The sequence below is a fragment of the Uloborus diversus genome, chromosome 7, assembly GCF_026930045.1.
Source record: "Uloborus diversus isolate 005 chromosome 7, Udiv.v.3.1, whole genome shotgun sequence".
NCBI classification, from domain to species: Eukaryota; Metazoa; Arthropoda; class Arachnida; order Araneae; family Uloboridae; genus Uloborus; species Uloborus diversus.
This window is the reverse complement of record NC_072737.1, coordinates 131095301-131119058: the sequence shown is the minus strand read 5'-3', so window position 1 is coordinate 131119058 and position 23758 is coordinate 131095301. Positions and strand designations below refer to the sequence as shown.

General features: G+C 31.2%; 1 protein-coding gene across 3 annotated transcripts in view; it reads left to right on the top strand.

The window, feature by feature from the left end:
• Positions 1-23758, top strand: part of LOC129226097 (endothelial cell-selective adhesion molecule-like) — a 132665-nt gene that overhangs the window by 63101 nt on the left and 45806 nt on the right. For all 3 annotated transcript variants that reach the window (XM_054860691.1, XM_054860690.1, XM_054860692.1), the window contains one exon: positions 5028-5140. In XM_054860691.1, the coding sequence (XP_054716666.1) occupies positions 5095-5140 (46 nt within the window). In that variant the 5' untranslated portion in view covers positions 5028-5094. The remainder of the gene's footprint in view (positions 1-5027; positions 5141-23758) is intronic.

Here is a 23758-nt window from a genome sequence, read left to right as displayed (position 1 = left end):
TTCACATTTAAATATAAACTGCAATTAAACATAATTAATGAGTTGGGTCTCAAAGCATATGTTTAAAAAGAAAGTTTGCCGTTGCATGATATTTCCCGCTTTCTTGGCTAGATTTAAATGTGAAGGAAGATATTAGTAAAAATGGGAAACAGTTAAAGTATATAACGAATACCTTTGTGCTTAAAAATTAAATCAATGAATTACTAATTGGATTTGATGCACAAAAATTAAAAACTACTGCAGACACGTGTTTTGGTGTTACAAAGAACACCTTTTTTTAATGCAAAGCAATGTGAGGTTTTGAATGAAAAGTCCTGTGCATCCAAACGCAATTCAATCGTGTAGTTAAAATATATGCTTAAAACGGAATAAATTGTTCTACGAATTTCAGAAATGGGTTCTACAATTACAGGTAACATCTTTTTCAATTAGAAAGACGAGATCGTATAACGTCTGACCAAAGTCATTTGTTTTCTTGAATTTTTATTTTTATTTTGTTTATTTACTTATTTGTTTTATTTATTTATTTATTGTGTTTTTAAAATCAATTTTAATACTTCAAAATGTCTCTTTTACTTACGTAGAATTGCATTTGAACTAAAGCTGTATGATATTAAAACTGTGTTATAAAAAGAACTCCAGAACAGTGGTTGGGGGTGTACACAAAAAACGGTTACGTGGGCAGGAAAGGGTTAAAAAACTCATGTTCTAGAAAAAAAATTTTTAAAGCAAAACTAAAATTTTTACATTTGAAATATTTGTATTTCTTAAAAAATCTTTTGGATGATGCTTGAAAACAGCAATAAGGGCCAAAGTATATCCAACTTCAATGATGAGTTATCGTTTGTACCTATTTGTTTTATAAAACTGCTTCTTATTTTTTAAAAGTAGCACAGATTTCGAATTGATGGATAAGGTTGGATTCTATTTATTAGTTTAAACCTTAATTTTCTCAAATTATTCATGAATAAAAAGGAACTTTCTATTAAATTAAATTATCCATAAGTGTAATGTGCGTAGTTCATAAAAGATTATAATTTGACTGCAAAATTTAATGAGAATATGTAAATTTTCCCCTCATTAGAAAAAGAATCCTTACATTTTCTCTTTTACGATTTTTAGATCCAATTTACTTCATTAATATGAAGTACGTACATTGATGATTTTAATTTAGTTATTTTAGAAATAAACTTTCATGTAAATTTTTTTTCCAAATCGCGGAAACGCAAAATTAGGTAACACCTATTCCAAAACTTTATAAAGATAAAAAGGGTCTATTTTCATTTCGTGAAACAATGGGTATTTTTATTATTGATTTTGGTTTCTTTTAAAGGTGAAAGTTTAGTTTGCTTAGTTTTAATTGAATATCATAAAAATTATTATTATTTTTTTTAACAATTAAATTCAATGTCTTATGAGGCAGAGAGAAGCAAAGGGATGTAAGTAGTATTTATAAAGTTCAGAGGAAAACGAGTTTAAGGATAAGGTCCTAGGTAGGCTTTCATTGAATTTTTTTTCTAACTTATGCTGTGTAGCAGCACCTACCAGGGCTACTAGCACCATCTCTTGACCCAAGACAGAGGAGAGGTTCACCTACCATTTGTACTGGTTATCTCCAAATTTTTCCTTTTGTCTCTTACATTCCTTTGCTTCTCACCGTCTTATATTAGCTTTATTTTATTATTTTTCAAGTACTTAGAAAATCTTTTCGTGAGATTATAGTTTTATTTACTATAGAGAAATTTCTAAATATTTATTTTGATTGAAAATCGTTTATTTGTTAAATGCAATTTGCTTGGTATATATTTTGGAAATATTCAAACTTGTTTTTTCTGATGTCATTGAATAATTGTATAATAACTAACATAAGTGTTCCTTTCAATTCCTAAACTTCAAAATCTAATTGAGCAAAAAAAAAAAAAAAGTTATAATTACCAGAACAAAGCGCCGGATAGAAGCAGGAACTGAATATTAAAACAAAAAAAAAAGATAATAAAAATTATTTTAAAGATTTATGATATCTTAGGCGGGCGAGGGGGGGGGCGGTAAACCATGGAGAACCATGCGAAAGACATTATGTAAAATATATATATATATATATATATATATATATATATATATATATATATATATATATATATATATATTAAGGAAAATAGCTGATTTGAACGAGAAAAAGATGATGTTGCTTTAAATGGCAAGTTCAAAAACGTTTCATTTTTATTTTATACTATCAAAAAATGTCTGCAGTTTATCACATTACATAAATTGTTGAAATGTAAAGAGTGAATTACTTGAATAAACTCAAACCAGCATTGGTGAGTAGCTTCCAACTAGTAGCGACAGAATTATTGTATTGTGCATAGCGAACTGTGTATAATGTTGTCAATTTTTTTTTTAATGAAAGATATAAAACTGATGAATGATACGTTTGCCTAAACAATGCAGCTTAGTCTTACTGGTTTTTTAAAGTCATTATATAAAGTGTATTTATAAAGTCTTTTACTGTAAAAGAAAATTTATACATATATAAAAAAGAACTGTTTAAGCTTTATACATATTTTTTTTTTCTTATTTTGATCCATATGTCATTATTTTTCTTTGTAAATAAAACGTTAGAGAAAGGTGGAGCTAACATCGCTACCTGAAAATGACGTCAATGAAAGAAAAAAATATTAAGGGGCCGCAAAGGGGGGTTTTGGGTGTCAACCTCCAAAAAACTTTGTTTTCACACACATCGACAATCCTAATATGAGAGTTTATATTCATTCAAATCCTGATATACTAAACTCTCAACCCGTCTCCACAAAAGGTAAACTCTGACTACGCTATCCAATGGTACAAAGTTGAAAATCGTCTGCATCTTCTCAGAGGTCTGAAAGATGCAGACATAAGAATGCATTAACGTTCAAAAAAAACTTGATTAGATAAAGATTAAAAAAAAAAAAAATCTGTTTAAAGCTGAATCTTATTTTTAGCGTATTATCTTTATCAATTCATGACTTTATTTTACATCCTGTGTTATTAAATAGGAAGCAGTCTAAAAGTTAACACAAACGGCTTGAGCTTTCCATTAAAGACTACGTACAGTCTGACCACCGATTACATGGAAAGGCAAACATTCCGGGTACAGGCGGAAGTGGACGTATCTACTAGTTTTCAGAAATGTTAGCTTTTGCAGATGTATGTTAGCCTCTAAACTAAGCAGAGCCATTTTCAAATGAGCGGAACACGCACATAACATTTTTTTCTTTTCCCCTTCATTCAGATAGACTTGTCTTAACTGGACGTTTGCCAATACTATACAATCCGAAGGCAGACTGTACTTATACAAAATATATCACCAAAATGTGCTGAGTGTACTGTAATTCATAAATGTGGATTTAAAACACTGCTTTTTACGAAAACTAGGCAGGACTCAGTTTTTTGTGTGCGGTTTTGAACTCAAAAAAATCCTTTAGAAATTAGGGTAGATTTTTTTTTCTTCAAATCAAATATTTTCTAATTAAACGCAAGCAAGTTTTATTCAATAAAAACACGATAAATATGTCTCTTTCGCTTTTTTTTAACATGTACGAGTTTATATAATTTCATTAAACGATTCGCATATCTTATTCAAAAATGTCAAAAACTGATAAAAGCTCAAAAAGGGTGTTATTGAATTTTTTGGGAGGAAGTGAAATTGGTTTGGTTTTATCTCCGTCGTTTCAAGTTTCTTTCTTTTTTTATATTTAGATGTTTAAAAGTACTATTATGAGGTGTTAACTAATTGGAGTTTGATAAATGTGAAAAAATTTGGAAGTTTGCTTAATGAATAAAATTATCGTTTGAAAACCAATGCTAAAAAGCGCAGAACATTTTTATTTCTGAACCAGTAATAATTGCATTTAGTATCTAGAAAAATTTAAAAATTTAGAAATTGTGTTTATTACATTACGTGATTATATTTATTCACATGTTCGTAAATGATGGTAAATACAAAATATTTCTCACATAGTAATCGCTTTATTATTTTTTAAATGAAACAAACATATAAAATTTAATTGGTTGAAAATTTAGTACTTTAAAATACTACTTACGTTTTGTTTTTGGGAAAAAAGCAGATGTGTTGGCAATTCGAAAATGACGTAAAAAAGATAATATAAAGGTAAAACTTAGAAAAAAATGGTTATGGCATAAACTTTGTTTAAATTTTTCCGTGAAATAAAATAATGATTAGAAATATCTTTTCTTGCATCATTACACTAATTTTTAAAAGATAATTTTATGTATTAATTAATATTGCATTAAATGAACTTGTAGATGAAAAAAATCACTAAAATACTGATTTTCATTTCATAGATGATGTTAAATGCAGACTATTTCTTATGCTAATCACAATTTTTTCAGTGAAATAAAAGGTAAAATTTTATTCAATGATAATTTAATACTTTAAATAATACTTATAGAATTTGAAAAATATTAGCTATTTGGAAAAACAGCATATGTGTTAATAACTGAAATAGAGCGTAGAAAATGTGGTTTGAAGTTAATTTCATTTTAAATAATAGAAAAAAATATATGGTTATGGTAGAAAATTCTTAAATCCTTTCTTGCATTGAAAAAAACAATAACAAACACCTTTCGTTTCCTGATTACACTAGTTTTTTTAGAGATTTATTTTTAAATGTTACATTATATACACTATGAGTGGAAAAACAATCCCATTAAATGACTATTTTTCATTTCAATGATGATATTAAATGTTCATTTTGAAAAGAAAATCAAATGGTTCAATACAGAACTGATCACATGAAAAAATGTGAAATTATTAAATGTAAATTATTGTACAAAATATGAAGTGAAACCTTATACCATTAATTAACTGTATTTCATTTCATAGATGGTGTTAGAAATATGCATTTTGAAAAGAATATCAAACTGTTAAACACAGAGCTGAGCATATGAAAAAATTATAAAATGTAAAATATTGTTCATAAAATGAGGTGAAAAGCTATACCACTAAATGACTGTTTTTCATTTCATAGATGGTGTTAAATATGCATTTTGAAAAGAAAATCAAATGGTTAAACACAGAACTGAGCACATGAAAAAATGTGGATTTATGAAAGAACAATTGTCCTTGTCCTACCCATATTTGGTAAGTTTAACGTTATATTATTTTTTTTAGCATTTTCTATTTTACATTCAAGTGTACATTTAATATAGTTTACGCATTTAATGTCTCAAAATATTTTATTAACCATTTTTTTCCTACTGATGAAATCCAAAGCTTGTGTACTTGTGAAACACAGTTGTACTGTATATGGGTGTTAGTTAGTTGTGCTTTAAATTTACTATCCCATGCATAAAACAAGAAATGTCAACGTTTAATTGCACTAAATTGCCGATTATATCAATACGGCTGTAATCTGTAATTTTGTGCCATTAAAAGTTGCTATTTATTGTTTTACTTTTCAAGCACAAAGGTATTTATTTATTCACTTTTATCCCATGAAATTTTCAAAAAGTACACATTTAAAGCTTTAAAAAAATTATTGGCTATGCTGAGTTTAAGGGAAAGATGAACCAGATGTAAACAAAGAAATGCGCCATGTTGCGACATCAGTCATGTATTTGGCTTGGACTAGAACAAATTGATGTCAATCAGTCGGAAAATGAGAATACTGTTGGTTTTTATTATTATTTTATTTTTTTAATTTCAGAAAAAAATCTCAAAAAGTGGCACTCTAACAAACTGTCTGGCAGTCTATTTCTTTACTTCAGGTCTATATCTTCCGCGAGCGCAGTATAGTTTTCAAGCTTTTCATACAACATTGCACAACATTAAAATCTTATGTTTAGATTAAAATAAGTGTTTCTCAATTATTTTGGGCTGGGAAAAAAAACGAAATCTGGGATTTTTTATGTGCGCGCATTATTTTCCAAAAAATCCACATTTTATGTTTCTTTTTTTTTTGAAAAAATGGTAAAGGTCTTCAAACAGTGAACTCCAAAAAGCTCTTCATTCCTGAACCCAAAATCATATCCTATGAACCTCTCGTGAACCTAAAATTCCATATCCTTTCATCTGCAATTGGACATTTAATTTGATTTGACAAAATGATTTGTAAAAGCCCTGGATAGAGATAAAGTAGCTTTCTTTCATTGCTGAAAAAAAAAAAACAAAGTTTTACTTGAGGCAAGGGTTAAAAAAAAAGATTTTTTTCACCCAGAAGTGAAATTGTGTTTCATGATGAAGGGTTTGAAAATAAACTGTCAAAAGCAGAAAATAATGCCTGGTTGGGTTTCTCATATAAGAAGGGGGTGTCAAAAATAAAAAAGGTGTGTGATGGCTCGTTTTGGTTTTATATATATGTATCAAGCTCACTTTGCAATGTCATTTAGAGGACAGCAAAGAAGTTCAAATTTGTTGCAAAGAGCAATTTGTTAGTTAGTGCTTGTGTATGTGGCTGTGTGTCTGTAACACAATCTCTTCCGGATTGGCATTGTCTTCCAGGTCAATACTGGTACCGTTGGATAAAGACATTTAAAAGAAGCCATTCCTCCATGTCTGACCCCCTTTAAACTTTAAGAGGCCGGTCCAAAGTATGTCCTGATGACGTCCAGGAATGTCCTGACACCCCTAGATGTTTTCAGAATATTCATGGGTAAAAGCATTAAAATTATCAATTGCTGCCATCACCATGAGTGAAACAAGTAGAGGGGAAGGAGAACCCTACTTTGAGATAAACAATTGAAGCTAGAAAATGCCTAAACATGTGAGAGTTCTATCATAAAGCTATTTACTTATTTCCAAAAATTACTACTGACATAAAGTATAAAAATGCATCTCAAATCCTCAGCAACAAACCGTCTGAAAATACATTCCTCGAATTAGTTTTTAGGGAAAATGTAACGAATCAATAACACCTGCGTTCTCTTCAATAGGACAAATTCCAACTCTAAGAACGTTACGACAAATGTCATGCTTCAAATGTTAAGTACACTTCACAAGATTTACGACAAATTTCGCTAGAAACTCCTACGTGCTGTTAAAATCATCTCTTTGAAATGAAATGTCAGTTCTTTTAAAAGCAATAAACCATCCGGAATTTTTGAAAGGACTCTTTTCTTCCTCAGCTTCTAACCCCATTTACAGCTAATACGATATGTCAGTTACGCAAACAATTACTATTTATATATTTTAGTTTTAAATCATGTTTAACAGCCCTTAACTCACTTATGTTTGAGTTTATTAACAGATTCGTATTCGTTCTTGTGTGTTTTAGTTTCTTGGATAATGCATAACATTTAAATCGCACGAAAACAGCATATGAGCCAGTGAGCAGCAAAGGGACGCAAGCAGCAAAACTAAAAATTTGGAGATAATCAGTACAAATGATAATTGAACTTCTCTGATTTGGGGTAAGAGATAGTACTAGTAGCCTCGGTAGATGCTGTTATGCAGCGTGGTTTTGAAAAAAAAAATCAATGAAAGACTACCTAGGTCCTCATCTTTAAACGCGTTTTACCCAAAACTTGAAAATGACCACTTACACCCCTTTGCTTCTCACTGCCTCATATGTCAACATCCATTCAAAGTTCGCGTTCATTTTTGAGAGCCTTTAGCGAAACAAAATCCAAGGCTTTATTCCGTCTTTGCAAAACGTCTCAGGAATTACCGTAATTAATGCAGTAATTCATTAAGCTAAAAATTATTTTTCCGGAGAAGACAAACTTGCAAAAAACAAGCGACAAGGCGTTGCATTGAATTAACGATGAGTATTCCGTTCTCTCACCTGATGTTAATAGCTAAGGAGGAGACTATCGTAAGAACAAAGAATATCTGGTTTCATTGAATGTATGGTGGAAATGGAGGTTTTCCCCGTATATTTTGCGTCATTGAAAGTGCAGCTATTTTCAACAAATTTTAAATTATCTCAAGTTCTTACTGACCACAGATGCTTAAAAAAACATTTATTTAAATTTGGCATTTCGCCAATTGAGCGTTGTAACTGTGAAGATGGTGAACAGAACGTTGAGCATGTTTTTCTCTTCTGAAGTTTGCAAGCTGGCTCTAGGTCTGCTTGAAAGGGCCTGCTTGCTTCCCTAGAGCCTACTTGCAAATTGCAAGCTGGTTAGTCCTAGGAAAGGTTTAGCTAGCCTTTCCATAAAATGGCTTACTATTTTCTCGACTCTCGTTAAAAGATTCGAGACTTTTGTCATTTTATCGAATTTTGTAAATTATTGAAATTTTTATTTTGTTTTTACTACTTACTACCGTAAACATCGTGGCATACTTTAGGGAACCCGAATAATTATTAATATTTAATTTTAAAAAATAGTTTGCAGTTCATTACTTTGTGTCCGCATTTCATCTTCAGGTACAACAAGCTTTGGTTAAGCTAGGTGGACTTTCCCTACTTAACTTTAAATGTTTAGATAATTTCAACCAGAGAAAAAATTTTTAAATCCATCACACTTAATAAATGAAAAACATGTTCTATGTAAACATGGTAGAAAAAATGAACAGAAAATCTTAAATGTTAAACTAAAAAAAGAAAATCATTTTCAAAACGAATACGTATTACTAACTCAATTTCGTAAAAGGTTTATATTGATATTAGAGAAATAAAAAGAAACCCTTGAAATCGCGAAAAGATATGCTACTGTTACATATTTAATGAATAATTTTATTTTTGCATAGCACCCATCATCTCTGCACTTGAAAGTGAATTAATATAACTTCTTCGCTTAAACTTTATCGTAAGTAAATTTTCATGCCATTAACTATGCTGATAATTGCTTAGAAAATTCCATTAATTATTTTAAATTTATTCCATTACGTAGTAAAAGAAAAGCGAAACATTTTCAGATTTTTGCTCGGAGTCAAAAATGTTTCTCGGTATGAGATATTTTGATGAAAATAATTTTTGTAAAAATAGCATTTCTTTGAATATAAATGTTTCTCTACATTTTTGGCTCCAAAATTCTAAAGTAGTTCAAAATTGATTAAACCCTGTCTTTTCGTGTAAAAATGTAGCTTTTAAAAATTAAAAAGTTAAACGGGACCCTATTTTTCCTCTCAGATGTATGCCTTTATCATTATAATTATTACTATTGTTATTTATAATTAATTGTTAATGCTGTAGTCGTGTTTTATCACCAGAACTTAACATATGCATGCACTGTTAATTTTCTAAAAGAATGATTTAATCTGTTTTATCTGATACTTCGTAACTATTAAAACACTTTAGTAGTAATTCGCAAATATTTGTGTATTGTTATAGTAAAAAAGATAAACAAATTTGCTCTTTCTGTAATGTAACAATTTAAACATAATCATAATTAAATATAAAATAAAAGGTTTTATCGTAGTAGTTGATAAATGATAATAGTTTTACCCCCCGAAATTTTCCGAAAGTTTTTTGCACGTTTTCTTCATTAAATGGGACATTTTGTGGTATTTAATTGTATGCACAGTAATAATTTCTTATTCAACTGAGATCAGCATACTAAAAAGTTTGACCATCGATTACATGGAAAGGCTAGCATCCGGTTTATAGACGGAAATGGACGTATCTATTACTTTATAGGGGTGTTAGTTGGTTTGTTAGATGTGCATCTTTGCTCTCTATTATTTAGCCTTAGTTTTGTAAAAATGAAAATTTGCTCTCAGCAACATATTTTTAATCTAAAGTATATTCGATCTATATTTTCACGGCAAAAATTAATTGATTTATTTATTCGCAACAAAGTTTTGAGCTTACCGTTTTGCTTTTACGTTTCTGAACGAAATGAAAATATTTACTTTTCTTTTTGTTGTTTCCATGGTAACTATTGTTGTTTTTCATTATTTTATTTTAGAGAATGCAATAAATAAATAAGGCACTAGTGACATTATAAAACGCGTGCATAAAAAAAAATCCAATCGTTATTTTCCCTTCTCCCCTACTAGATTCATTCAGATGGAATAGTCTTTACTTGGCAGATTGCCAAATTACATACAATTCGCAGTCAAACAGTGTATGTAGTGTTTTTTCTTCTTTTATTTATTTATTCTACTATTCTTTTCATTATTTTTTGTAATATTTATTGATCCAGCTGATTTAATTTTTAGAGAAAAATTCTTCATCTTCTGTAGTTACGATCTTTCGCTGTCTTTTACATCCTGAATGTGTCAACAAAATGCTTGGTTTTGAGAAAATTTTCGATTTTTGATGGATTGACGCAATTAAAGGATACTGAACACGTTTTCGTCATTATTTGAAAAATCTCTCTTCGTGGGAGGAAGGGGGGGGGGACACATTTTTGAGTGATCTCTATCTCAACATGAAGTCTATTAGAAAACTGAACGAGCCTACTTTCTTCTTTCCCGTGTACCAACATCGACTTTCTAGTATCTAATCAACATTCTCTAAATTAGCTAAAAGCGCAAACTATGTTAAAGATACATTTTAACATCTTAAACTGATTTCTAGAAACAAAATATGCCTCACTCATCTGATGAAATGTATTCGTAAAAAATAAATAAACGAACAAATAAAGTAGTAGCACCTTTTAAACAAAGCAGCTAATATGTTTTTTTTTCATTAAAAAAATCTTATCTCTTTCAAAAAGAAAAGGAAAGAATTTATCGTACCACGATTTCTGCAATAAATACGGTATAGCAAAAATAAAGTGTTTGTTAAGTTCTTTCTCCCAAATAATAATAAAACCTCTCGGATTTTATTTTTCATCCGTTGCCAAGAAAAAATAGTAAAAAAAAAATCTTTAAAAAATAATAAAAAACAATAAAAATGTCCACTTGAGGAAATAACTTTCATCATAATAGAAAAAAAAAAGGTCTGTGCATATCTTTATGTTAAGAAATAAAAGTCTCCGAATTTTGCTTTATTTGCCGTTACTAAAAAATAGAAAACATAAATTCTAACTTTAAATTGAAAAAAAAAAAAAAAAAAAAACAAATTATATCAATGATAATTTTTTCCTGTAAACACCAGGGCTGCGGAGTGGGAGTCGGATTCGATCTGATTTTGGAATAAAGACGAGGTATTCTGCAATCTCCGACGCAACCCTTTCATGAACCCTGATAAAATTTTCCCTGATGCATCTATGATAGCAATTGTTTTACTATCTATACCCTACTGCAACCAAAAACAAAGAAATCAAATAAAAGCAGAAAAATTGAACTATTTTCTATGACTACAGTGCTGGCCAAATTATTAGATTAAAGAGTTTTATTTTGTACACTATTTGTACTAAAATACTATTTATTTTACTGTTGAAGTACAATACATACTGTACACTGATTATAACGTTATTTCAGCATAATTTAATGTTTGCAGGTGGCAGCACTGTCTGCTTTGTTTATGTTCTTTATTTATCTACTTACCAGGAACATAACCTCAATCAGCTTAAACAGTTCATTAGTTCTTTTTATTAGTGTGTTCTGTTACATTTAAAGTTAGTTTTATGTAATTAATTAGTGAGTATGTGTATGTGAGTATGTATAATAGTGAGTATAAACAATTTTTTACCTCCTTTTACTCATCAAGAACAAGGGAATGCATACTAAATATTAGATAATTATTTCACTGTTCGTTAATGTGTCTATAGTTATGTAATCAATAAAGAATTTGCTTTTAAAACAGTCTTAATTTAATAATTTGGCCAGCACTGTACATAATTCACACTCCAGGGTCCCCCATACTTACTACTACACGTGGTTTAACCGGATGGATGGACCTTGCAGACAGCTCTCTTTTATGATCTGGACCAGTAGTCGAGCAACCCCTGATCCAGTATCTTGCAGTACGGGTTCTACACCGTGCCGATCAGGTCACCAAAGCCCTAAAAAGCAACTAAATCATTATATAAAAAAAGGATAAAGTGAGATAACGTAAAACGGAAAAAAGCTGAAATTCCAAAACCGCAAAAGCAACCGAACATTGGAAGTTTTTCAATGCTGTCAACTGACTATTCTGCCTTACTCTTTGTCACTATTTTTTTAATTAAATTTCTATTTTTCATTAAATTTTTGTCATGGCAGCAAAATAATAGCTTTTTCCATTGGTAATTCCGTATAAATATTTATGGAGTAAAACGCTTATGATAGTTTAGGGGTTTTGATGTAAAAACCCATTAAGTTATTTATAGAAATGCAAATGATATTCCATAATCTATCATCTTTAATTTCATTTTATCAAGATATACAGGGTGTTCCGTTTTAAACCTGCAAGATCTTTATTTTCGCAACCGTTAGTCCTAGATGTATACTTCCAATTGCAAAAATGTTCAAAATCAGATGTACAGTTAAGGTATTGAATGTTTGAAGTGAAAATAAAAATGAGTCAAAAAAATTAACTTTTTATACGGGCCCCAGGTTTTCTAACATATTTAGGGAAATAATCTCCATTAAAACCTATTACTGACACAAAAAAAATTGACATTTGTGCGACAAAAACTCAAGGTGATATTCCATTTCAAAGTTTTAAGGGACCATACAGAAGATGAGATTGGAACTCATCGCTCTTTCAGAAGAATGACAAGTCGTCGAAGTAAGAAAATCAAAGTATTAATATTTTTCATTGCTATTCATAAATAAATGCAAATATTATACCGTGATACGCAAAAACACACTACAAAACCTCGAACAATTTCAAAAACCGCACTCAATGCACGCATATAATTTTAAACACTTATTAACTGTTATATTTTCCCCCAAAAGGTGTTTTTGACGTGACAGAAAAGTGGAGTAATTCACAAAACGATGCGTTTCATATCTCGATGAATATTGGTCGTGCTAATTTCTAACTTTTTGTGTTGGAAGTTGGAATTATTTTTCAATGGAGATTATTTCCCTAAATATAAGTTAGGAAACCGAAGGCCCGTATAAAAAATTAAATTTTGTATTTTTTAACTCATTTTTATTTTTACTTCAAACATTCAATAACTTAACTCTGCATCGGGTTTTGAAATTTTTGCAACTAGAAGTATATATCTAGGATTAATGGTTGCGAAAATAAAAGTCTTGCAGGTTGAAATGAAACACTCTGTAGATACATCATTGTGTTATGTTTTTCATTGCTGAGAAAAGTTCAATAGTTTAAATAGATTATTTTTGAAATACTATGGTTTCTTTGCTTCTGCAACTTCGATGAATTGAAAGTACCCCCCCCCCCTTTTTTTTTTGAAAAACTACTTTCAAAACACTTCGCATTAAAATAACTAATGCTATATATTTGAACGCATTTTTTGACTCTGCAAAATAATGCTTTCTGTAATGAAACTCCTCTAAAAATACATTATTTCATTCAAAAATAATATAACCTGTGTACTGGAAATGCGATTTTTTTGCGACAGGTGTTCACGCTATAAAACTACATCGTAAACGTTCGCAAAGGATATCATTTCTGGAATGGAAGTACTTTCAAATATTTTGGCAAATTAAACATAAAAAGACGATTTCAAAGTTCTGCTTCGTTCCAATAGTTTTTCTTTTCTTAATTTAAAAGCATAAAAAGTTTTAAGCTTTATCTTTAAATGTAACTAGTTTTTCTACGTGATTTTACGGTGTTTCAGTTTTAACCGTATCATGAAATAAAATATCGTAAGTACTTATTACGAATTACCCAACATCTGCAGTAGAAAACTGATTTTAAGAAACAAACTTGATCTTCATGCTTATTCTACTCATATTCTTTTACATTTACCGCAGTTAGTTATACCTGAAAATAACTATTAATCAAATGCACAAGTAGCTTCAAGAACAATTTCTAAATTTCCACATTCCTTTTTATTACTTTTTTCTATACCTAATAGTATATACAGAAGAAAGTATCAAAATCGTGAAATTTTTCAACTTGCCAATTTAGACGGATTTTCACATTTTGAGGTGTGCTGAGTCAATTTTGTCCGTGTTAGGAAAATGTGCGTCTGTCAGTCCGTCTGTGTGTCTGCCTGTAAGTGTGTGACCGGTTTTGTGTGGCCGCTGTAGAGCAAAATCTGCTGCAGCAAATCTAAACAAAATTTGGAAAAGCATAGGAGGCAGTGAGAAGCAAAGGGATGTAAGTGAACTTTTTGAAGTTTTGAGTAAAACGCGTTTAAAGTTCAAATCCCTGGTAGGCTGCACGGAAACAGGTCAGAGGCTCTGCTACTATTTGTACTGATTGTTTTCAAATATTTAATTTTGACATTTAATCCCTTTGCTTCTCACTGCCTCATACGTACATTTGTGTAAATTGGTGACCGTTAGATTTTGGCGTCTATTAATCAAGGGGGAGGAGCAATTGCACGTTTTCTCCCCTATGCATGATTGCCATAAAAACAAATTGCATCATGCTGTGCTATTTGATGGTTATCCTAAAACATGTGCACTACAACAAAAAACGAGCTGATGTGTGTATCACATAACTTCCTTTTACGCCAATTTAATGATAATAGCGCCTTGGAGTAAGCAAGGAAACACTAAATATTTTCACCCCTAGTTTCTTACGAACCGAAGCAAAAAAAAAAAAAACGTTTTACACAGAATTATTTCCTCATCATTGGCAATTTTAATGTGATTCTGTGGTAAACTCTTTAAATATCACCAACATTGGCCGAATTAAAACCAGACTTTAAAATAAAAAATCGCCAAATTTTTCGCCAGGTTGGTGACAATACTTGGCGGCCAAAAGCTTGGCGATATATCGCCAAGTGTTTGACAAATTATAACACCACCTGAGATAGCATTGAAGTTAACAATTATTTCCCCCAAAAAAGGTGTAAAAGACCCCCTTAAGAACAACCAAATGCAACCAAAAGGGAAGGTGCACAACTAGACCCCACTAGGAGTCTACGTACCAAATTTCACTTTTATAAGACACACAGTTTTTGAGTTATGCTAGATAAATATGTACATACACACATACGCACATACATTAGGGTGGAGTGAAAGTATAGGCAAAAATTTTTTTTTTCGAAATTCAACTTCTAATAGCGCGGAAAAGTTGTGGTTTGGTTCCACAAAGAAAGAGCTAAAATATTTTTGCTCTTCCTTTCCATCTTGAGGGTCCGCTTTGACCTTGAAGTTTACAAAATTTACACTTTTTTTCCTAAAATTCGACTTTTAATGCAAGTAATTTTTATTTTAGATGCTCAATTTTTGGTGGAGGGAAAGAATTGTGACTGGGTATCATAAAGAATGGGGAAAAATTATTTTAATTTTACTTTTTAGTTCTGTGGGTCGCTTTGACCTTGCATTTCAAAAACTTGCTTTTGTTTTGTAGTGAATTAATCGCAACTTCGTTGTTTCCGTACTTAATTTAATAAGTTAAAAAATTGTTATTTGATACTATAAACTTAGAATTCATATATTTATGTCCTAGATTTCGTTTTAAATATCTGCTTTTACTTTTTTTTCTTGAAAATCTTACTTTTTTAACTACGGTTTTTATAAATCATTTCTCTTTTCCGTAAATTAACTGTAAATGTCATGAAAGAATTCCAATATCATTATATGAGGGAAAACACTTTTATCTTGGCATTTTATTTACTTCAAGGGAGGCCCTTGAAAGCCTTTGCTTTTAGTCTCTGCGTATAGGGGTACTTCGCCTCCCTCTCATTCTTAGCTTGAGGAATGAATTCGTCCAAAGCCATGTGGCACCTGTTTTGCATGTCATCTGAGAAAAAATAAGCAATCACATTGCTTAGCTGAGATTATGCCTTACCTACATAATCGAACATTTGTTTTTCTCGAATGAGGGTATGTGAGCAATTGAGTGTCGATTTGTTAGTCGAGTTGTAAGGAAAATGGTTACTAGTAGCAAAATTAAAACGAGAACTAAATTAAAGTGTCCTGTGTTTAGAATACCCAAAGAGTTGAGTAAGCTAGTTTTGCCCACGTATGAAGACATGATGAAATACTATTTGCATGTTAGGAACCATTTAAAGACAGATGAAATAACAAAAGAACCCACGGTAGCTGAAGTCTCAGAGGCAGTAGCTTTACAAATCGAAGAACTGTGGAGGAAATCTTCAATACCTATAGTTACTCACACTCGTGTTCTTCAACTCATTCGTTCATACAATACCAAGTGCAAAGAATTATTAAAATCTATAAGGAAACAGAAAAATGAACGTCATCTGGTCAAAATAAAAGCATTCGCTGAGGATGCAAAACGAAAATTGTTTGATATCTCGTCTTGTAAAAGTAAATTTTCCTCTTGTAGTAGTGATAAGTCCCGCATAGATCCTGTGGAAGAACAGGCATTTCTTCATGACCAGAGAAATGTTAGAAAAATTATCATGAGCACTGTTGACTTAACTGCAACAAAAAGACTTCGACGGAAGGCAGAGAGAAAATCAAAAGACAATGCTCGCCTTTTTAAAGTTGCAAAACAAACTGAAAGTGAAACACCTATGATTTTAGAATCAACTTCAAGTTCATCAGAAATGGACATAAATGACGAAATTTTCCAGGCTTCTACTTCAAATTTTAGAGCAAAAGTGAAGGAGACACCATGTTCCACGAAGCTACCACCCAACTCTCCGAATGTGACCGATACGGTGTTTCAGATAGAGCTGCGGCATCAATAGCAAGTGCTGTGCTTCAAGATGTGGGTTTGATTACAGAACAAGATTCTTCATGCGTGATTGATCGCAGCTAAATCATTCGAGAGAAACAGAAGAAAAGGAGAAAGGTACTGGTACAAGAGACGGAAACTTCGAGAGTCTTCGTGCTTTGTATTTCGATAGCAGAAAGGATAAAATGTTACAACTTGCAAGCTTAGATGGCAAAAAATACCGTAAAACAGTAGTTGAAGAGCATGTTACTTTGCTTCAAGAACCTGGATCTAAGTACCTTAGCCGTGTGACTCCAGTCAGTGGCACAGCGATAAACATACCAGAAGTATAACTGACTATATAACAAGCAATAACATTTTAGTTGATAATTGGGTAGCTGTTGGATGTGAGGGAACCAACGTAAATACTGGAAGAAAGGGAAGTGTAATACGGCTTCTCGAAGTTCATTTCAAGAAACCGTTGCAATGGTTAGTGTGCAACTTCTAACGAACTTCCCTTACGACATCTTTTGAAACACTTAGATGGTAAAACAGAAGGTCCACGCGCATTCTGTGGAATCATTGGTAAAGCATTGGATGGATGTGAACAGTTGCCAGTTGTAACGTTTCAACCAATTCAGGTTAATCTTCCGAATATAAACAGAAATGAGTTGAGCACTGATCAACAGTACTTATTTGATGTTTGTAAAGCTGTAGCTAGCGGTCAGTGCTCTGAAAATTTGTCTGAACGAGAACCTGGAACATTAGTACACTCACGTTGGTTAACGACGGTAAATAGAATTTTACGGCTGTACATGACAACTGACAGTCCGCCGCAGAACTTATACACATTAGCAGAATATGTTATGAAAGTGTATGCACCAATGTGGTTTACCATAAAGATTAACCACTCTTGCAAAGATGGTTCTAAAAACCTCTTTGAAACAAACAAAAAATCACGTTATCTCTCTTCTGAATTAAAAGCTGTAATCGATCCCGTGATTCAGCGAAATAATTACTTCGGGAATCCGGAAAACATATTGATAGCGATGATCACAGATGATCGACACTGTGTCAGAGAACTTGGTTTGCGTCGAATTATGAATGCAAGATCAATGACACCGATTGGATTGCGAAAATTTACAATTCCAGAGTTTAATTTTGATGCTGAAGACTACCATGAACTCATCGATTGGCAAAATTGGGAACACACGGAGTCGCCACTTACAAGTGGAATACTAGATAAGGATTTGAAAGAAATGGTGTTTGATGGCGTATCTTCTGAATTGTTTGATTTCCATAGCCTCCCATGTCACACTCAAGCAGTGGAACGATGCGTTAAATTAGTCACAGAAGCATCGTCTACGGTTTGTGGTGTAAGCAAGAGAGAAGGATTAATTAGAGTAAGATTAGAATCCAGAAAATTTATGCCGCAATATAACACTAAGTCTGAAGATTGTCAATCATAAAACTGATCTCCAGGCCAACTTTTCCGCCAAACTATGCGTCATTGTTTGTAGTGTGCGGATTATAGTTTGAATTTGAGAAGGAACGGCAATTTCAGAATTCATTTTGTAACTTCTTTAGTTTTGCTGTATAATTTCTGTGACTGTAAAAAATTGGATTGATAATTTCATACTTTTATGTTAAAATTTTGTAATCTATCATATGTAAAAATCACATTTTGGTGCAAAGTCACATTTGTCAAGCAGAGAATTTTGTACGTCAAAAATGCTTTTACTTGTTAGTTTTTTTTATAATTTTTAGTTTTATATAAATAATAATTGATGCATATTAAAGCTAATTTTTTTAAAGGAATAACTTTTAATACATTTTTTTCAGTATGCTAAATATTGTAATGTTACTTAATTTTAACTCGATATTGGGTGATTTTAAGGTATATGATATTTAGTATATTTTATTATTTAAATATTTGAGTTTGGTATGTAATTTACGCAAACGGTCAACTTTGAAGTGCTTCTTCATCATATTGGAAAAATTTTGGCTTTAATGGAATCATTAGAATTTGTATCAATTTTGATGCAATAATGGTCAATTTCAAGGTCCGAGTTGACCCTCAAAATATTTTTTGTTATAAAAAATGCTTTTGCATGACAAAATATCTATACAAGAAGAAACTTTTCAGCACTATTACTTAGCTTTAATCAAATTTTGATTTTTTATGAAACTATTACAACTTTTGTCAGTTTAGATGAAATAATGATCAATTTCTAGACGCGAGCGGACCCTCAAGTTATTATTTGTCATAAAACTGTTTTTGCATGACAACATATCTATACAAAAGGCAACTTTTCCGCGCTATTTTTGAGGAAATTTTTATAACTTTTGTCAGTTTTGATGCAATAATGGTCAATTTCAAAGCAAAAGCGGACCCTCAAGATATTTTTTGTTTTAAAAATTCTTTTGCATGACTAAATATGTGTACAAAAACACAACTTTTCCGCACTATTACTTAGCTTCTATCCAATCTTAATTTTTTCACTCCACCCTAGTATACATACGGACGTCACGAGAAACCTCGTTGTAATTAACTCGGGGATCGTCAAAATGGATATTTCGGGTGTTTGTACGTTCCTAGGCATATATCCACGTGTGGTCGGGTCAAAAAAAAAAAAAAAAAAAACTCAACACTCATTCGGGGGTGAGCAAAATGGAAATTAAGGCCAATTTTTGAGTGAAATTTTTTTCGCGAATACAATTCTTCCTTTTATGTAAAAGGAAGTAAAAACATAAAAAAATGTTAAAAATAAAAAATAACACTAACAATAGAGAAATATTAAAATTAGACGTTTTATTCGCATTTGTTTTCAGTGGTAACCAAATAAGAAAGCTTGTAGAATAAAGCTAACGTTCAATAGATGACAAAAATGTAAAAATGGGAAATTGGCAGTTATTGCCCTTTATCTTCTAACGACAGTATACAGCTCCACTTAATAGCACAAAGCGAAAAAGCAGCTCTCAAAAGTTAGAGTCAACTCATGTAATAACACAGCAAAAAAGCAGTTCATTGTTCTGTGTCGAAACTGACTTCCCCCCTCCCCCCCTGAAACCCTGAGAAATGTATTTGAAGCTATCGGTATAGCTCCTTGTTCACGTTTTTAAGCACTGAAAAATGAAAAGGACGCTTTAAAGATTATCGGGATATACCAAGAATGGTTTTTAAACTATTGTAGGGCTTGGTGACGGATTTGGAGACCATTTGGTGATATCCATACAATTCGGTGCCAAAAATGAGATTTGTTAAAAATAAGACGAAGTGTTAGCATGAAGATTTTGGCGATATTTGACGAAAAGTCCATACAGCTCCATGTTAGACATTTGATAATATTTCTTATTTATGCATTCTCTTTGAATAGCTTTTTCCCAGCAAATGTGTTGCAATAAACGCTGCCTTTATTCAATTTTTTTAAGATTCATAACTAATTGAATTTTTACCGTGGGGCGATGGTGCCACGTTTTTTTTTTTTTTTTCCTTTTTGATAACTGTTTGAGAAAGACCCATTACACGACCAAATTACATTATCTTGTTATACATAGCTCATGTTTAAAGTTCTTTTCAATAAAATATGTTTCATGCAGATCTTTCCATTAGTTCAGTATATGCACTTCAAACTTCTCCGTGCCAGCTAAGTTTTTTTTAACTATTCAAAATATTCCTTTGAAAAATTAGAAATAAAAAAAATTGTTTCTTTATCCATTCAACGTCAAGAGTTCTTTCAAATAAAATTTACTATACCTTCAGTTTATTTATTTATTTATTTTTCTTTTTTTATCTGTTCAAAACAAAAATAAAAAGTTTTTAAAGTAAGAAGTTAACAAGGTGTTCTAGCCGAAATCTTTGAAATAAAAAACGATTGTCAGAATTTAACTATTAGTTGAAAAAATATTTACAGGGAAAGAGAGAAAAGAATTTTTCTTGCAACAATCATACATTATTACCCTATTTTCGACATTTTTCTGTATTGCTTGAAACAGTATGTTTTTGTTTATAGCCAAAGACTGACAAAAACTAAATACTTAGGAATCAGGAAAACATTTTAGACACCAGAATAATTATTCATCAGAATTTATAGATAAAATTAGGGTAACAAGTCTTCTGAACGATTCTTGTTCTGAAAAAACAAGTCACCAAGGTATTCTATTTATTCGCATTGGTGATCTGGCACTTGGTCTTAATCGAACTTTGCTCAGATAGTTTTATTTTTACGATGCATTACACTTTCTAGGATGCTACAAGAAAATAGGGTAAAAACACAAGTACAAATAAAATTACCAAATCGAAGAGCAGAAGCAGCCTGTGGAACGTGCCATAAAGGCTAGCCCTAGCAAATTTTTCAATTCCCAACGAAGAACCCTGCTAAACTATTCACTCAAATGTGAGTAATAGCTTATTTTGGTAAAATATTCCAAATATTTATCGACTGTAATAGCAATTTTTCTAAATTTTAATGTTAGTTTGGTATTGAAGGAAGTTAAAATAAGGATCCCCGGGTTTACCGTCATTACAGAATTTTGGCCCATCAACGTTATTTATTTTGGTATGTTTAAATAAAAGTATCATGTCCCCGCTAACTCTTCTTTGCTTATGAAAATGCACATCAAGCCTTATGAATCCTGCAGAAGCTGATGTTGACCACGTGGTTAAACCACTTAAAAGAAAATGATTTTAATTTAAAAAAAAAGCATAATCCATACTGCCGTAAAGTGCAATAATTGCATTTTATTATTTTTTTTTTTTATTTTTGTCATTTATTGCAGTCTAGTTCTTTTTCCAGCTTGCTTATTTAGTTTCCGCAGAAAAAAAAAAACGCGAAAAATATGTCTAATTCCAACATTTCTCTTTCGTTACTATGGAATCCAAAACGCGTTTCTTCAAACACCTCGAAAATTCATTTCTACCGATGCTGCCGTCTAACTTCCCAAGTAGTCCTCACTGCCAATTAAACACTTAATTCACGTGGTCTTTAAAAAATACTTTCTTTCTAACTTTTATTTAAGAAATCCGGTAGCTTCTTTCGCCGATGAATCAATTAGGTATTACCACTTCACAAACTGATTACTTCATTCACAGGAAAAGTACGTTAAAAAAGGCGAAGTATTGATCCATTTTGGTATGTCTTCTTCAACGCATTGTGACAACTAGCGAAATAGTAGTTGTAGCGTTTCATAGAAGGATAGAAGAGACCAAGACCCAAGCTGTAAAATGATCACCTACAATTTTTATGTGATTAATGGAGCTTTCTTTTGGAGATCGCTTAAATTACATGTTGTGTTAAGGCTAAAAGAAATGAGAGAAATTTGGCTTAAACAGTGAATTTTCTCGAAATAAAAAAACACGGAACCGTCATTTAACGCTTTTTCAATCTAAGCAAAACTAGTTAGAAGATAATAATTAATTAACTAATTGCAAGTAGTACTTTATTAATCACCTCCCTCCTAAGAACGACTTTGAATAATAAATTTAAAAAATATCGTATTAATGTATTAAAAACACATAGAAAGTGAAACAGTTTAAAAAAATTGATTAATTTTTACATTTAAGAACATTAGTGTCTCCTGAAAAAACACAAGAAAATAATCGGATTCTAAATCAGAAGAAGAAAGATTTGAATGTTGGATCGATAATCTCATAAAAATACATTATTCGAGGAATTCATTAGCATGTTTAATAATTTTCTACTAATACATTAAAACTCAGGTCACTTCACGATGCGCATAAATGTAATTTTCTTTTTCCTTTTTCTTTTTTTTTTTTCAGAAAACAGTATTTCCATTTAACTATAAACAAGCTGTGAATAAAAATCTCTCAATGAGACACCTTTGATTCAGTACTTCAGTGTTGCCTTGTACTGAAAGGAATACCAATACTGTGCAGCATTGACGCATTTACTTTAGGGAAGAAGTGGGTAGGGGAGGGCGTTGTACCTTGGGAAGCTTGTATCTTGAGACACCGCTCATTTCTAGGAATCTATTTTTAGCAGCCATGTTTTTTTAATCTCTAATAGTAATCTTCACCTCACCACCAAATGGTGCCATAGTAACAATCAGCATAAATGATTTAAATTGATCATTTTGTGAGAGAAAAAAAATTTTATTACTCCAAAGTAAATATGTTTTTCATTTTTACTGCATTCTCTGTCTTTGGATTTGTAAAACTAATCAACTGATTTTTTTTTGTTTTAAAACAGAAGTAGTACTTTAAATATTTTGGTTATGAGAAAATAATGATACTGCATATTTAGATTTTCCATCATTTTGTTTTTTCTTAAACCACATTATGATTATACCCTGAAACAGACAAATATATTGTACCTTGGGACAGACAAATATATTGTGCCATAGGACACGTCCCAAGGTACAACATATGCATGGTTCTTAACAATTAAGAAAGGTTTAGTAGCATGGAAAAGTGTTCTAATCAAATGTGGTCTTTTAAACACATTTAATGTTAGATAATAATTCATTAATTTATTTTTTATTCATTATTCATCATTTAATTCATTACCATGAAATATATCTACATATATTTATGTTTTGGTGCAAAATTGGTTCATGTATATGTCTGTTTCCTAAGTCATGAAGGTTCCCATGGTACAGCAGGATGTGTCCCAAGGTACAACATCCTTTTGTACCTAGGATACTCTTAAAGTAAGAGTTAGGAACTTTTACTTCAAATGGCTGGCAATATTCTATTTTCCAACAGTCTGAGTTAAAAAAAATAAATATATTGCAGAGAAATATGTTGGGTATTTTAATGTGACTTTTAGATTTTAAATTTGATTTAAATAACTGATGTTAAAAATTGAAACATGAAAAGTGTTCCAAGGTACAACAGCAATATATTTTCTGTTTAAATATTTCTGACTTTGTAAAAAATTTTAAAAGTCTAGTTGACACACTGTGAACTATATTATAGAAAAAAGGTTGCTTTTAAGTATCATGTAAGAAAAATTATCTATGTCTTCATAGTTTGAATCCATCAAAGAAAAATATCTCCATTATTTGTTGCGCCGTTTCTAAACTGTTAGATAATTTTTACAGACCGGTGTTATAATTCTTACAGTAGCCTATTGACTAACGCTAACAAATGCTAAAGTGAAAGCATTCCATCCTTATCAAAGGCTACGGCACAAGATGAACATTTAAGCCGATTTGCTAATCCAGAATCATCTAAATCTTTCTATCTCAGTTTCAAACAAATACGCAGT